Here is a 15,513-nt window from a genome sequence, read left to right as displayed (position 1 = left end):
TTAAAACTATTTTTAAATAGCTAAAACCTTGCTTGCGAACATAAACATGCCAGGGAATCTTGCAGGATTTCAGGCATGTTTTTAATTTGTGGGAAGAATGCTCAAGGTTGCTGAACTTTGTTCTATCAACAGAAAAAGCAAAGTCTCTGGGTGTTACAGGGGAAACATCTTTTTTTTTAAATAATTTTATTGAAATGTTTAATAAACATAGTAAAAACTAATATAAACTAAACTAGAAGAAAAAAAAAGTTCAGAAGGTGCAGAAAAAAAGAAAAAGAAAAGAAGGCAACAAAGACAATAATAAAGAAGTAGCTTCCAATCTTCATCACACCAAGCATAAGCTAATATTGTAACTTTTCACTCTTTTCAAAAAACTCTTCTCCCCATAGCCTAATTTTTATCTATACACAATACAGAAATAGTAATCTTTTCTGTCCTGGTTCTGCAAAAAGTCCATTAGGAGTTACCAGAAATATCAAATAAATAGTTTATCCCTGATCAAATGGTCCAACTTTATATTCCTTTTTGCTCTGCACAGACTTGACCTTTAAATCATTCCAATGGCATTACAGGATTTGATCTTTCATCACGCTTTGCATTTAAAAGGAGTCTTCAAAACTTTCACCAGCCTGCTCTGTAAATTTCATAAAGGGGCATTGTCCAAGATTTCTTTTCACAGCTCTTCCATGTCCAAATCCTTTTCTTGATTTGTCTTTTGTATTCCCATTTTGGTAATTTCAATATTGTTGTCTTTCATGCCTTCAAACTCTATAATGTCTATGTCAAGTTAAAGTTTTTTTAAAAAAAATTCATCTTCTAAGAGTTTATACATTGAAATCTATATCCTTTCTGAGATATTGTTATTAATATCTCAGTCCATTTTTCAAAGGACTCTTTAAGACAAGAAAAAGTTATATCCAGCTTACCCAATTTAACTCTTTTCTACCTGGTCCTTTAGTTCTCTCTAGAGTCCATTTGCAAATTTCATCAAGCCTCAGTTCCTAACATGGCTTTAGTTCCATTTCAGTCATTTCCCATGAGTATATTATTTAATTATATACTGGTTTTTCAAATCTTACAGCAAAAATAACCAATATTCCAAATCTCTCTGGTCTCCCAATCCATTTAAAGCTTTCTTAAATCAAAATTCTTTTTTGCTTTTTTCCCAATTGTATATTATTTTAAATTCTTAAGTCTCTGTTTAAAATTTCTTAAATCTAAAGAAGAAGGTAATACTCACCTGGCTTAGTGTCCTTATGAAAGGCTCTGCCACTACTGAGAGCAAAGATGCCATCTTCCTTGGCTTCTGGCTCTCAAACCTGTGGGAGTTTGAGAGACCACTGTTTTACAGTCTCCTCGTGAGGAGCTGCCATTCAGAGCACTCGTGGACAATCTCCCACTCTCTCCTTCTCCGGAGAGATTCAAAGGACTGGGCCATTCACTCGTCTTTCGTTCTTCACAGTGATCATCGTTTCTGCTCATTTGCGGAGGCGTCTTCAGTCAGCCATGACTCACACCAGAAGCCCGGAAACATCTACATTCAAATGTAGTGAACTATTTCCTATGATGCTGGTGCATTGGCTGAGTGTCCTCTCCCTCCCGAAAAGCAGAGCAGGCAGAAGGGTTTTGCTGTGATTATAATATATTGTCTTAGAGCCTCAAGTTTTCAAAATGGAGCAAGAAACAGCAAAAGAAAAATGGATTTGGGAAAGGGGAAGCCTTAGATAACAGAAAGTAAAAGAATCGTGTCCTTAAAAATTCAGCTTGGAATAAGAGAGGGAATAGTCCTGAGGAATTAGGAGTAAGAGGATAAGGATAAAGGGAAACATTTGGGGGTGGGGGAAATGGGGAAATATACAGAGAGGACTGGTAGACTTTAGGATGCCCTAGAGCAATGTTTCTCAACCTTGGCAACTTCATGATGTGTGGACTTCAACTCCCAGAATTCTCCAGCCAGCATGCTGGGGAGTTCTGGGAGTTGAAGTCCACACGTCTTCAGGTTTCCAAGGTTGAGAAACCCTGCTCCAGAGAGAAGAGGTTGACTTTGAGTTAAAAGAACCAGATTTTTGGCAAAGGATCTATAATATGGGCAACTTCCATAAGAAATTTTTTGTGGATTGTGTTAATTATCTGTTTTTATGTTAAACAATATCTGAAAAGTATCTATAAAAATATAACTTCATAAAATAATGTGCAGAAAAATGCTTTCTGAATCTTTGTAAGCCATCAAGTAAAACAATGTGATTGTGGAAACAGTGGTTTCATGAGAAGTTTGTTCTAACCCCCCCGCCCCCCCAAGAATTCTGTACCCAATGAAGCACAAAGAGCTTTAGATGTAGATTTCAGGCACATGGTATGGGCTGCCGTGGATGTGTGCCAGCAGTTAGAGATTAGATGCTCAATTAAAAGGAGTCTTCCACATGAAAATCAACTTGGAATAACAGTCCATTTGCTTAAAAGTAATTGGGTTTCTACTGCCTTTGCAGCTGTCTCGTATAGACATAATAGCAAACTTGGAGGGGGGATAATTTTATAGCACAGTCAGAATGTTGCTTGTGTGTTTATGTAATCCAATTGCACATCATTCTGACAATTGCTTAACGCAGGTTGTAATAGCAGAGGGAGAAAACCAAAGCTATACTAACAAAAAAGGAAAAAGATACAAAAAAAAATTCAGAAAGCAAATGACTTTGCTAATATTAGAGAACTGCTGTCCAATGTTTACTGATCATCTGTATTCTCTCTTCATTCCCTTTGCAAACTTTACCCTTTTTTCTCTGAACTCCCTTTGTAGAGCCCTTAAAGGAAAGAAAGCTGCTCAGTATTATTTAATAGTATTAGAAGAAACTTTCTTAAAATAGGAAAGTTTTTCTTTTTTTGTTCTTGGAGGGACGCGGTGGCGCTGCGGGTTAAACTGCTGAGCTGCTGATCGGAAGGTCGGCGGTTCGAAACCGCGCGGCGGGGTGAGCTCCCGTTGCTCGTCCCAGCTCCTGCTCACCTAGCAGTTCGAAAACATGCAAATGTGAGTAGATCAATAGGTACCGCTTCGGCGGGAAGGTAACGGCGTTCCGTGTCGTCATGCTGGCCACATGACCCGGAAGTGTCTATGACAACACCGGCTCCAAGGCTTAGAAACGGAGATGAGCACCGCCCCCTAGAGTCGGACACAACTGGACTTTACGTCAAGGGAAACCTTTACCTTTACCTAATTGAAAGCAGGAAATAAATCAGTACATTTACGTGATCAGTGTAGCAAAATAGCAAAAACTAAAAGCAGAGTTGCCACATGCCCTAAAATTTATGGCCGAACACACATTTCTGTTAACATAACTGACTCTTTCCCCTAATAGCGCATGCGTAATCAGAAGAAGCTTGCTATATGGAGTACGTTCTCACGCATTGCTGTTGTTTGGGCACCTTGATCAGACACAAAATGACCTGCCATCATATTTATGGGAAAACAGAATGTGAAGGTATCTTCCCTTGCGTCTTTGTTCTCATCTCAACATCAGACTGGGGCTTACCTTTGTGTCAGCCTTACCAGGTAGACCAGACAGGAAACATGACCAGATTAAGTAATTTTATTTTATTGTAAAGCTACACTAACAGATCCTGCACGTCTGAAAGTACAGTTCCCCCGTCGTCACCTTTACAGCCCAAGAACTTAGGGAGGGTCCCTTCTGAGCCTCTTGCTCTACCCACTGTGCAGCTGTGGGCTATGCTGTCTCTTACCTGACTTGCTCTAGAAAGCATCTCTTCGCCCCATCTCCCAAGGTCTTTCCCACATACCATTACACTCTGTGAAGCAAGAATGTAATTTCACTGAGGTTCAAGTAGACCATACTGTAGCGCAGATAGAAGCTTTAACCGATTTTCCAACTGCTACCCATTTAGAATGGACTTGCTTCTGCCATCCAAAGATAGAAGTTGTCTTCCATACTGGCATAACTTCAGGAGTAGTTTGACAGGGTCAGTATTCTCTTGGGGAAGGTAATATATTTTTAGCTCTCCTACGTATACCTGCAGGAGGATTTCCATACTGTTAAAAAATAACATGAGAGGAAGTTTAGATATGCCTACTCACTATGGATGGTGAGTGCACTCTTCCACACATACAGGTAGTCCTCGACTTAGGACCATTTGTTTAGCAACTGTTTGAAGTTACAACAGCGTTGGAAAAAGTGGCTTACGACTGGTCCTCACACTTACCACTATCACTGTGTCCCCATGGTTGTGTGATCAAAATTCAGGCGCTTGCAACTGGCATGTATTTATGATGGTTTCAACATCTTGGGGTCACATGATCGCCATTTGTGACCTTCCCAGATGGCTTCTGACAAGCAAAATCAATGGGGAAATCATGTGATTCACTTAATGACCACTGCAAAAAATGTCGTAAAATTGGATGCAGTCACGTGATGCCTTCCTTAACAACCACACCGCTTAACAACAAATTTTCTGGTCCCTATTGTGGTCATAAGTCGAGGACTACCTGTAGTAAAGTGGTGGATACAATGGAGTAAATGTAACTCTTCATACACTATCTTGCTATGTATTATAGATCACTCTTTAGAACTGTATAGTTAGGTATGAAAATTGATATGATCATGTAAAAGTAACAAAAGGCATTCGAAGATTTTAACAATGAAAATAGCATATAAAAATATCCCAAAGAATTCAGGTAACTCAGAAATCTAATTTAAAATCTGGTGACTCTAGACACTGTATGCATCATGAGATTATTGTAATAAGATGTCATTTAAACAAAGCAATGCCCTGAGTTGTGATACTCCTTCTTTTAAATTAACAATACTGTAAGTATTCTGGTGCCAAAGAATTCTTCCTCCAAATGAATTTTAATCATTAATCTGTTATTTTACTCCTGGCATTTGCTGAAGAACTGCTGTTCCAGATTTATGAATGTTATAAAAAGATCACATTGATTTCAATTTTCAGTCTGTTCAAGATTTATTGATCATAGAGGCTGACCTCAACAGTTGATAAATCTTTATTATAATCCTAAAATAAAACCATTCTTGTTAGTAAAAAAAAAAAAAAAAGATAATGGCTTTATTAATCTTTGGAACCTGGAAAAAACAGAGTCCGCTTCTGTTTTACAGTGTAATCATATGGCAGTTGGTTACAAAAAAAGTGAAGGCTGCCTGGATTAGTAATATTTCTAGAAATGGAGAAGTCATTGAGAAAAGGCAGGTTTTTCACATTCACACTTCTAAGTTAGGCAAGTGTTTATAGTCCTGTCAAGGATTCTCCATGGGCACTGTTTTGGAAGTGATGCGTAAAGCAGGGTTTCTCAACCTCAGCAGGTTTAAGGTGTGTGGACTTCAACTCCCAGAATTCCCCAGCCAGAATGCTGGCTGGGGAATTCTGGGAGTTGAAGTCCACACATCTTAAACCTGCTGAGGTTGAGAAACCCTGGTGTAAAGTAACCAGTCTATGCTTTCCTGAAGTTATTATTTCAAAATATATGACCTCTCCCTGTTCTTCTCCAGATCAGTTTCTCTTTGCAACCTCACACTTAAAATGGCCTGATGCTAGAAGGAATGACAGGGATGTTCTCTCAACATATTTTTATAAAATACAAAATACATTTCAAAAAAACTAAATTTAGTTCAACCACTGGATCCCCAGGGAGTCTAGGGAAGCCAAGTACTTGCCCTAGCCAAGCCAAAAGAAAGGGCTGTAGAAACACATCGTTTATTCCCACTCAGCATGCATCATCTCCTTCTTTAAAAGAAAAAAAGAATAAAGGCTTAACTAGAGAACTGGGGAAACAATTGGAGAACCTCCTTAAAATGGGTCTCCTGAATAACGGTGTTATTTTCTATATGCCTGAGCTGAAATCGCTCTCCGTGAATTGGGCACAGAGATTTCATTTTGCTGAAATGCATTAAGTGAAATCAATATCGAACAGCTTCTGCTCTGAGAAAAGGGCATGATGATACACGATTGAGTAAATGCCCTCTTGCTGCTGTATATTGACATACTATTTATGAACTTCCAATTATCTGTGCAGCCTTGCCAAGCAATTAAACACATGTTACAATAGCATTTCTCCCCCCCCCTTTGCCATTCATAGGTAATTATACATAGGATTGTAAACTTAGTTCACTCTTTTAGCCTTGATTGAGGTAGGATGCTTTTTGCAGTCTAGTTCTTAGCATACTGTGAGGCATTTCAGTGATATGAATTAGGACATATCTGTGTCATCTAAAAGTTACTTCTGTGAGGATGAAGGAAAGAGCTACCTTTCTTTATTTTGGTGCATACAACCAATACTTGCCTGCTGAAGTCTCTGAAAGAACCATTATTTATTTTATTTTATTTTATTTATTTATTTTCTAGCCCGCCTTTATTTATTTATAAATAGCTCAAGGCGGCAAACATCCCTAATACTCCCTCCTCCTCCTATTTTCCCCACAACAACCACCCTGTGAGGTGAGTTGAGCTGAGAGAGAGGGACTGGCCCAGGGTCACCAAGCCAGCTTTCATGCCTAAGGCGGGACTAGAACTCACAGTCTCCTGGTTTCTAGCCCATTGCCTTCACCACTAGACCAAACTGGCTCTCTGTAAAGGGTTATAAAGGGTATGAAGAAAACAAAGAAGAGAAATGCTCTAAACTGCCTGTTCCTAGCTGTAATTCCTTCATATCATGAAACCTGTTAATTTCCCCAATATGCATCCCTTCCCATAATTAGTTAGAAATTTAGAATATGAGTGTGTGTGTGTGTGCATTCATTCATTCATTCATTCTAATGATAGCACTCTTAGAAAATTGGCTTGTTTCCTTGTTTCTTCCTGCCACCCAATTTCTTCATTTTCTCCATTTATTCTGTTTGCACATATGAACTTTGCAGTGAGTCAACACATCAAAATACAAGTCAAAATGTTACTCTGATATGACAGATGTGCCATGCCTGAGAACAGAGAGAAGTTGTATCTCATGACTTTGCACCCTCTAAAGTTCCACATCAGGGAGGCTTGAAGTCATGCATCTGTTTTCTCTCTTGGCTTTCCCTGTGGGAGATCTTCTCATACCACTGACTGGGTTCTTCTCTTTCCTCCAGCTGGAGTGCTAAGCTGTACCTGACCCCAAGTAACATCGTACTGCTAACAGCAATTGCCCTAATTGGAGTCTGTGTCTTCATCCTGGCAATAATTGGCATATTGCACTGGCAAGAGAAGGTAAGCTTTGTCAACATTTGCCTACCTTATGACTAGTTGAGCTAATGCCACATTTAGAAACAGCCGTGTATCACTCCTAGGCTTGAAAGTACAGAGAAGCTACTATTTAAATTTTGGGTGGGCTCACCCATTGCACAGAGCAACAATTTGCTTAGCTGTAGACCCAAAAGGCAAAGTTCAAGTAACTTGCTAAGCCAGGGCTGCACAAGGTTTTCCAGGCTAATGGATGCCCTTGGCCTTTGCCCGAAATGCTAGAAGACACATTCCAAAAATTAGTGGATGGCTGCTCCAGGACAGAAGCTATATTTCTTTTTGTTCCCTTTACATGTATCGGTAATTTAAATAGTTGATGGGATTATTTTCCAACCATGTATTTAATCATTTCTCCTTTCTGTCACATTTCTGTAACAGTGTTGGGAGGTGACCAAGGTGGGAGGTGACCCAGGGGCTTAGATTGTGCATCCCCGTTTGTAAGCCATGGCAGTCAAAACGCAGTAACATGCCTCACCCATGGCAGGAAGCTAAACCCCAAAACAAAACCACACGTTTATCAGCCTTTATAAGTCAAGTCAAGTCACTGGTGTGGACAGAACAGATATTTTCCACTTATACTAAGGGGGCTTCAAGGAACAGCACTGGTTCCTTAAACCTAGGTTTATCCCTTAACAGCTGCCCCCCCCCCCTGTGAAAAACTGGCTTGATTTTTATTTTTGGAGGTTCCAAGGATTTTTAAGGTCTGAAATAGGTATTATGCCTTCAGAAGGCTTAAGACACACCTTTTCACCTTAAAGAGAAGAGTCAAAGAGTTACCCTTTGAGTGAGATGGGCGGTGACTACATTTGAAATATAAATAAATAAACATCCTCATTTTCCAAACCAAAGTTTTTGGATTTCTTTTTAAGTCCCGGCATTTTCCTCCAGCATACCTTCCCCCTTCCCTCCCTCCCTCCCTCCCTCCCTCCCTTCCTTCCTTCCTTCCAAGGGGGAATATGTGGGAATGGTGACCATTGTCAGGATTAGAAGTAGCAAGAGTCCTCTGCTCCCCCAATATGCTCTCCAAGGTCCCTGGGAGGTTAAAGTGCAGGAGTAAAATGGTTAAGCTGGAAATGTTTGGGTGACCTACACCCGTGGGTGTCTTCTCTTGAAAGGTTCCCAGGATAATGTGGCTTGGACAATGAATGAAATTTAAATCCACCTTTTCTCTTGTTCAGCTCGGCTGCAATCGAAAGCAGTCTCTTCCCTCTGAATTAAGCACCCTTGCTGGCTTCTTTACTGACAAGCTTCAAAACTGAGATATTTTACCAACCATGAGCAAAGCTGCTTTTTTACTGTATTGAAACACATTGATCCCCAGAAGTTACTTAAAAAGCTTCCTTTCATGCAACAAAAGAAAAGTGTGTCCCCGTTTCTCACATGGCTCTCTATTCATAGCTAACAGTTCGACAGCAGGGTAGACAGTAAGTGTTGCTGGCTGGGCAAACCATAATCATACCTGCGGAAATTATTACATTTTGAGGCTTGCTGTTGCTTGTTGTTGGCATTTATGAAATAAAATAACCTAGTTAAGCGTTTCCAAAGGTTTTGTTTGCACTTGCAAAGTAGCTGGGCTATAACCATGGATCCTTGCACAACATTAACACCAAGTAACAGGCAGGATGTACAAGGCAATAATGAAATTAGGCCCTGGAGATAACACCCAACTTTGCATGCCAAACCATGTTGGCACCATTGTACTTTTGCTTTTGTACCCATAAGCTCTAAAAGGAACAGTTATCTTCCCCCAGTTGGCTGCCGAGCTTTCTAAAGAAACTGAAAATAATAGAGTGCACTTTACCACACAAGGAAGTGCATATTTTGAAGAACAGTGTGGAAACTGGAATAGTATGAAATTTCCTGGAAGAAAAGCTGGTACTGTATATAGGATGAAGGCTTTATTTTGCTTCTTCCAAGTAAAGTTCCAAAAACAAAATTTTCTCTATAAAAACTGTTCAAATTAAGTATAGGTTAAGATGGACCATTTTTCCCCCTGCGGTACAAGAGATGGGATGCAACAGAGAAATGCATCTGTGTGCTTCACAATTAACACTAAATGGGAATTGCTTAAGTGTAGTTTCTTTAACGTGCCAGAAGCATTCCTGCAGAGAAGCAAATAAACTACGGCTTGTGATACAAATTTCTGGTTGATTCCCCCCTCCCCATTTCTTTTCCAGTTCCCCAGCACTTTCACAGCAAGGCTTTCCTTGCAAGACCATTCGTGGTACCCCATGAAAGCACTTAAGAGCCTACATAATTACCAGAACCCAAAGGGCACATACTGTAAATCCTAGCTCCTAGATATTGGGGAACCCCAGAGGGAGATGTTCCCTAAACCCCTATCTTGCTAGCCATCAGTAGTTCTAAGTCTTCACCAAGGCATCTATTTCCCAGTTACTCCCCAGCACACTCTGGATATCAAATAGGTTTATTTACCTCTTTTACCATTGCACTCCAACCGTTACACACTGTATGTAGAGAGACTTCTGCCCAGTGGTAAAGTATTGCATCTTGAGCAATCCATAATATCTACCACTTTGGAATCCTTCCTAGTCTCTCTCACTCATTCTACAGGGTTTCCTCCTGAAGACAGATGCCTGGCAGTTGTGTAAACAGCAATAAAACTGAGGGAATGTATCAACTCAAAAAGTGAATGTTGGCATAACAAAGAGGCTTTCCTGCTGACTGTTGAAGTTATGTTTCCAACCTGCATGGATGTTAGCAAAGTCTGGGGGTGGGGGGAAACTCTTAATTAGCCATTGGAGTGACTTTGTTTGCTAGTCTCTTTGGCCTTCTGTTCCATTATCTGACAAGTAGCTGGGATATGGGACACCAAAGCAAAGAAAAATAAATCTCCTTCTGGTTTATTCTGGGTTTCAATGTACAGTATCACTCACAAAGGAAGCCAGGTTTCATGAACTAAAAATAGTTGCTTTTCACTGAGAATTGCTTAAAAATAAATCATGGTTTGTTACCTTAAGCAGGATCAGATGCACACATTACAATTCCATCTAGCAAACCCCGGCCTAGCCCAACGCACAAATGTGGGCAATGTGTCTGGTGTTACGATTTCTGCATTGATGAAAAGTTCCAGAATAACCTTTTGAAAATGTCACTCGTGAGACAGAATACAATGGGTTTAGAATTAAGAATTGAAAAGAGGAAAGGCAGGAAAGTATGCAGCATATTATGCAGGGTGAATTCACCAACATAATGGATGGGTAGAAGGGAATGTGTCATAGGGTGTTTTATAGACTGAAGACATGTCAGAACCTTTGTGGCATGAACACATTACTGCCAAGAAATCAGAGAGTGATTAACTTCTGAAAGCCACACTTTTCCTGAAAGATAAAGGCCTGACAGTAAGATCCAAAACAGCGAAGTCGATTTGAAGTCCTGGTTCATCCACAGAGAGCAAGGACAACTTGTCAGATTAAGAGTGAGGTGGTGAGGATATACAGTATGTCTCACACACCACCTTCAAGCATGGCCATCATACTCCTTCCTGCGTCAGATTTCTTGGCTAAGTGTACAAGGCAAAGCCAGGCTGGATCAGACTGAAGGTTTATCTGTTCCAGGATTCTCTTCCATAGCTAATAGCCAGATGGGAGGTCAACAAGCAGGACTTGAGTACAACTGATAATAAAGTCATGCTTAGTGATCTGTGAAACAGGATTAAGTGTATAAAAAGTGAGTCTGTCTTTTGGGGAACTGCATTATTTTCCCTGAGTTTTTCACGATGCTGATAGCATTGCTCCATTTATGATAATTCTTCCAAAATACATAATTAGATCAAAAGTGGGCATTATGAATAGTAGATGAGAGATACCCTGTTTAAAACAAGGCTGGAACAGGAACGTTTAAAGCTCCCCCCCCCCGAAGATCCAGCATATATGTGCTGTCCAGTATATGTTCCTTTTTACTTTATTGTCCTAGAAAAAAATACTTGATGGACCCAACCAAAGCTTTGTGCCAGAGGTTAGATTTTATGGTGGCCACTTCTGACTAGATCCTTTACGGTGATATCTAATTAACTACTATTCATCAAGAGTTTTAGTAAGCTTTTCAGCATTACCTTTTATGATAATCATTCTATGATTTTATAGTTCTGATAATCAACATTAGGTGCAGCCACCATAGGCATAATTTTTTCCTAAAATAATCATTTTGTTCTTGTTCCAGAAAGCAGATGATCGAGAGAAAAGACAAGAAGCTCACCGATTCCATTTTGATGCTATGTGATATACCTTTATATCTTGATGAAGGAGCTAATATTTGATCTACATTAATGTACTGAAGCATATACAGACTGAAGAAAGCATTTGCTGTGGTATTTGTAAATGTTGAAATGTTGTTTTTTAATTTATTTGTAAAGCAATAGCATCACGCCCATTTCAGAGACAGGTTGTATATATTTGCAGTTATCTTTATTTAACAAATTCCACTCTAGTAATAGATCATACTGCATGCATTCCATACTCTCACTTTTTTTCCTTATAATGTTTCATGAAAAGGCAGTTCTATGTAAATTGACGTTTTAGTGAGCAAAAAAACCTTAGTGCCACTTGGATAAGTCCTGTCATCATTATCTATTTCCAAAATACGACTTTCATGTTTATAATTTAATCCTCTAGCAAACTGTTAGATTGTTCTGTTTGTACTCCACGACATTTTACTTGAAATGCTTGGGATTGTTTGTCTTAATCTTTGTATCCAATCAAGTGAGAAGAAAAGCTTAATATCAGAAGATTAAAACACCTTAATAATATGAAATAAAGACTGATCGCAAATCAGAAACAAATAAGCATAATACAGTTTATATTTCAAATTATGAGAGCCTAAAATAACCTGTATGATATATCCTTACTAATAGTTACCATGCAATTACACTAAATTTTAATCATGAAAACATCTGATGTATAAAAATAAATGACGTTCTTGGGGAAACAATCAGAGGATACTCCTCCAAGAAGGTCTCTTTCCACATTCACCTACAATTAAGGGCTGGACTAGACTATATTATGATTTTCATGTAATCTTCACGTTGCCTACCAAACCATGTCTGTGAGCAAAAAGGATCCCAGCCTTTTCCAAATAAGAATTAGGCTGTGGCTATTTTATTAAGCAGACTATTGGAAGCACTCTTTATGTAATGCCACTGCTGCTTTATTCCTTACATTTGGTTGATGATTTTGACATTCTTGCCCCGTATTCCTAATAAACCATGTCCATTACGTTAACTCAAACTGGTGTAATTTGCAAATGGTAAAATTGTATGCTGCTCCCTTTCAGTATGACGTCTGTGTTGCAAGAATGGCCACCTGGATTTAATGTGAATGTTACAGGGATCAAAGGGAGAAGCTGAAATGGAGAAAGAGGGAGACATACGAACATGTGAAGCCGTTTTATATTGAGTTGGTGAGCCAGGGAGTTGATTATCTGGCCTGACAATACCCATGGTCTTAAGAGTTGTCTGACATTCTCTTTCTAAATAATGATGTCAGGAATGGGACCAGCAATCGTCTAGATGCAAAGGATGTTTTCCTCAGTGGCCTCGCCATTATTATGTCTCTTTTCACATTACTTAACCTTAATTGGAGCATTTTATAAGGCAGCAGCAAGAGAAGCAAATAAAGTATTCTTTTCTCACACCCACCTCTCTGTCACAGCCTTTCTCCCAAGTTTTGTTGAGGAGTGAAGTACATTCCCTTTCCATTTCACTTACCATGGATATTAGCCATCTGAAGCTGGCACTTCATGCCTTACCTGTCATGCTCCCAGATTAAACATCCTCAGACCATTTGACTGGACTCGCATGTTTCAGTCAACCTGTGTATCACTCTTGCGAGTTGAAGGTATGGGAGGGGGAACATCGTTGGAGTGTGTAATCATCTTGTTTGGACTATCATACAGTGCCAAGGTCGTTTGTGAGGAGCCGTTGAAGACAGCTGCAGATTCTTACACTAACTGGCACGAGAGGGAGGGGTGCATACCTGAGATGGGAAGGGGGGTGGAATTTGAATTTGCTGAAGATGTTTGATGGGGAAAAGTGCGGGATTTTTCATTTGCAACTTTTTCTTTGTACTGAATGCTACACACCATTAAAGAGAATTCTAATACTTATGAGTCGGATTTAATGGGAAGTTGAGTATTCCAGTCATCACACTACCATATTCTCTCAGTGTAGTAGAACTAATGTCATATAGGTCTATTTCTGTATAGTACAGAGATGGCCTTGAAGAAGATATTCAACAGGTGCTAAGTAAACCAGCCCTGAGAGGGAGTAGGGAGTGAGAAAGAAACTCAAGATTATCCCATCTTGATTCTGTATGGAATAAGAAGGGTCAGAGAAATTCTGGCAGGCTTTCAAGATTCTGTTGTTATATCCTGCAACAATAGAGTTTCAATAGCCATTGTGGAGCCTGTCTCCTGGCCTGCCCTACCTCAAAGGTGTGATGATTTCCAAGGTCTTAAACTGAGTGCTCATGGGTCACATGACTCCAGTACATTTTCTGTGGCCCACACAGCAACATTTGTAGGCACTGAGAACACTGCCTAGCACAGCCTTTCTCAACCTGGAGGAACCCTTGAAATATTTTTCAGACCTTGGGAAACCCCTGCACATTCAGGCTCAAATATAGGCCAGAAGTCACAAAATTATATTCATTTCATGTGTAGGCCTGTAGATATGCATTAACAGTGTTCTTAAACTAAAAATAAAGAATGAAAATTACCTCTTTAATGTGAAGTTGCCTGAATTTGAAATGATTTTTTTAAATAAGTCGTGATCTCCCAGGAATCCCCTAGTGACCTAGGGTTCTGCGGAACCCTGGTTGAGAAACCCTGGGCTAGCAAAACCACCTCAATGACCACAGGAAATCTTCTAGGACAAGGCTTGGCCTAGTGGGGGCAGCCCTGTCACCTCATCTCAACACAATCTGGCAGGACTCCAAGAATCAGCTGGCCCTGGTTGACTGGGTAACGCTGTGCTGTGAGTGCCCCAAGACCTCTTACCAAGCAGCATTGCCCCCAAGTGCTTGGTGGAACAGCCATCAGATTTTAAGTAATTTGTGAAAGGCAAGGAGGTTAGGAGTGTTCCATATTTCTGAAGGAAACGTGTTGTGCAGCATGGGGGCATATTTAATGGTGTGCTGTGATGCTCTCTTCATTTGCTTCAATAGAGACTTTTGTATTAATATATCACAGGCTCCTGTGTGGTGACCCATGAGCTAATGAAGTAATAGGCGCCTGTGACAGTTTGAGTTGGAGACCCTCCGTCTATTTCCTTCTCTCTCCATTCTTTTTCTTCACCGCTGAAAACACATCAAGAAGGAGTTCCCATTACTGAAACAAACATGCCTTATTTGTCCAAAATCTTTACTACAGCAATATTTTTATTAGGCCAACCAAAAATCGCATGCAAGCTTTAATCAAAGTCTGGCTTCACACATAATAGTAAGCTGGAGTTTGCTTAAGCAAAGTTTGTTGGATAAGCCACAAATTGATAAGTTCATAACAACATGCTAAGTCAAAATCAAGCCACCTTATGGCTTCAAATAATGTGAAATCTACTCACTGCCTTAAAACAGAATGTGGGGTTGGCTAGAAACTTTCAGACTGAACACTGTTAGATGCTAAGATGGTTTCAGGTACCTTTAGAAGGCAAACAGTGAGGAAGAGGCCACTGCATACTAAAGGCCTTCTCCAAATGAAGCAAAATCTAATTATAACTACACTTTGCAATTACGTTCTGAAATTTGGTTATAATATTTTCAGTGTAAATTAGTTTTATGGAAAACTGGTAGTAATAATCTCTCTGCAGTACTACACTGCATGCAATGAACTGAAAGAGGGTCTGGTCTTAGTATGTCTCTTCTAGCTGTAAAACTAATAAAATCAAATCTTAGTGTGTCTTGGCCAGAATGAATTGTATTTCAAACAAACAGAATTCACTGAGTTGTATTGATGTCAGCTGCTTTTAAATACTGGAATTCCATCTTTGATGAATTTGGTGGTGATTCTGCTTTGTCTATTTCATATATTTAAGCTTCACATATTAACCACTACTATTCTGATTAGTTTTTAGGGGTGTACAATACTTTGGATAAGGTTCCCAAAAGGCGCTTCAAACGTGCAATAGTAATACCTATCTGCAACTCTTCAAAACAGCTGTATCTTTTTCCCCGCTTGCGCAACAGTTCCAGAGGGCAGTCACTGCTTTAAAGAGTTGTTATGTTTGTGCCCATGCACACCGCAGAGCAGCTATATGGAACTAAA

The 15,513-nt window shown here is 39.7% G+C and overlaps 1 protein-coding gene across 1 annotated transcript in view; it reads left to right on the top strand.

The window, feature by feature from the left end:
- The window catches only part of ITFG1 (integrin alpha FG-GAP repeat containing 1), a 91,359-nt gene extending 78,883 nt beyond the window's left edge, over positions 1–12,476 (top strand). Inside the window, exons 17-18 of the mRNA XM_063312902.1 lie at positions 7,086–7,203; positions 11,419–12,476. Coding sequence (XP_063168972.1) covers positions 7,086–7,203; positions 11,419–11,478 — 178 coding nt within the window. The 3' untranslated portion in view covers positions 11,479–12,476. The remainder of the gene's footprint in view (positions 1–7,085; positions 7,204–11,418) is intronic.
- The last annotated feature ends 3,037 nt before the right edge of the window (positions 12,477–15,513 follow it).

The sequence above is a fragment of the Candoia aspera genome, chromosome 11 (assembly GCF_035149785.1).
Source record: "Candoia aspera isolate rCanAsp1 chromosome 11, rCanAsp1.hap2, whole genome shotgun sequence".
In the NCBI taxonomy this organism is placed as follows: domain Eukaryota; kingdom Metazoa; phylum Chordata; class Lepidosauria; order Squamata; family Boidae; genus Candoia; species Candoia aspera.
This window is presented reverse-complemented; position numbering and strand designations above follow the sequence as displayed.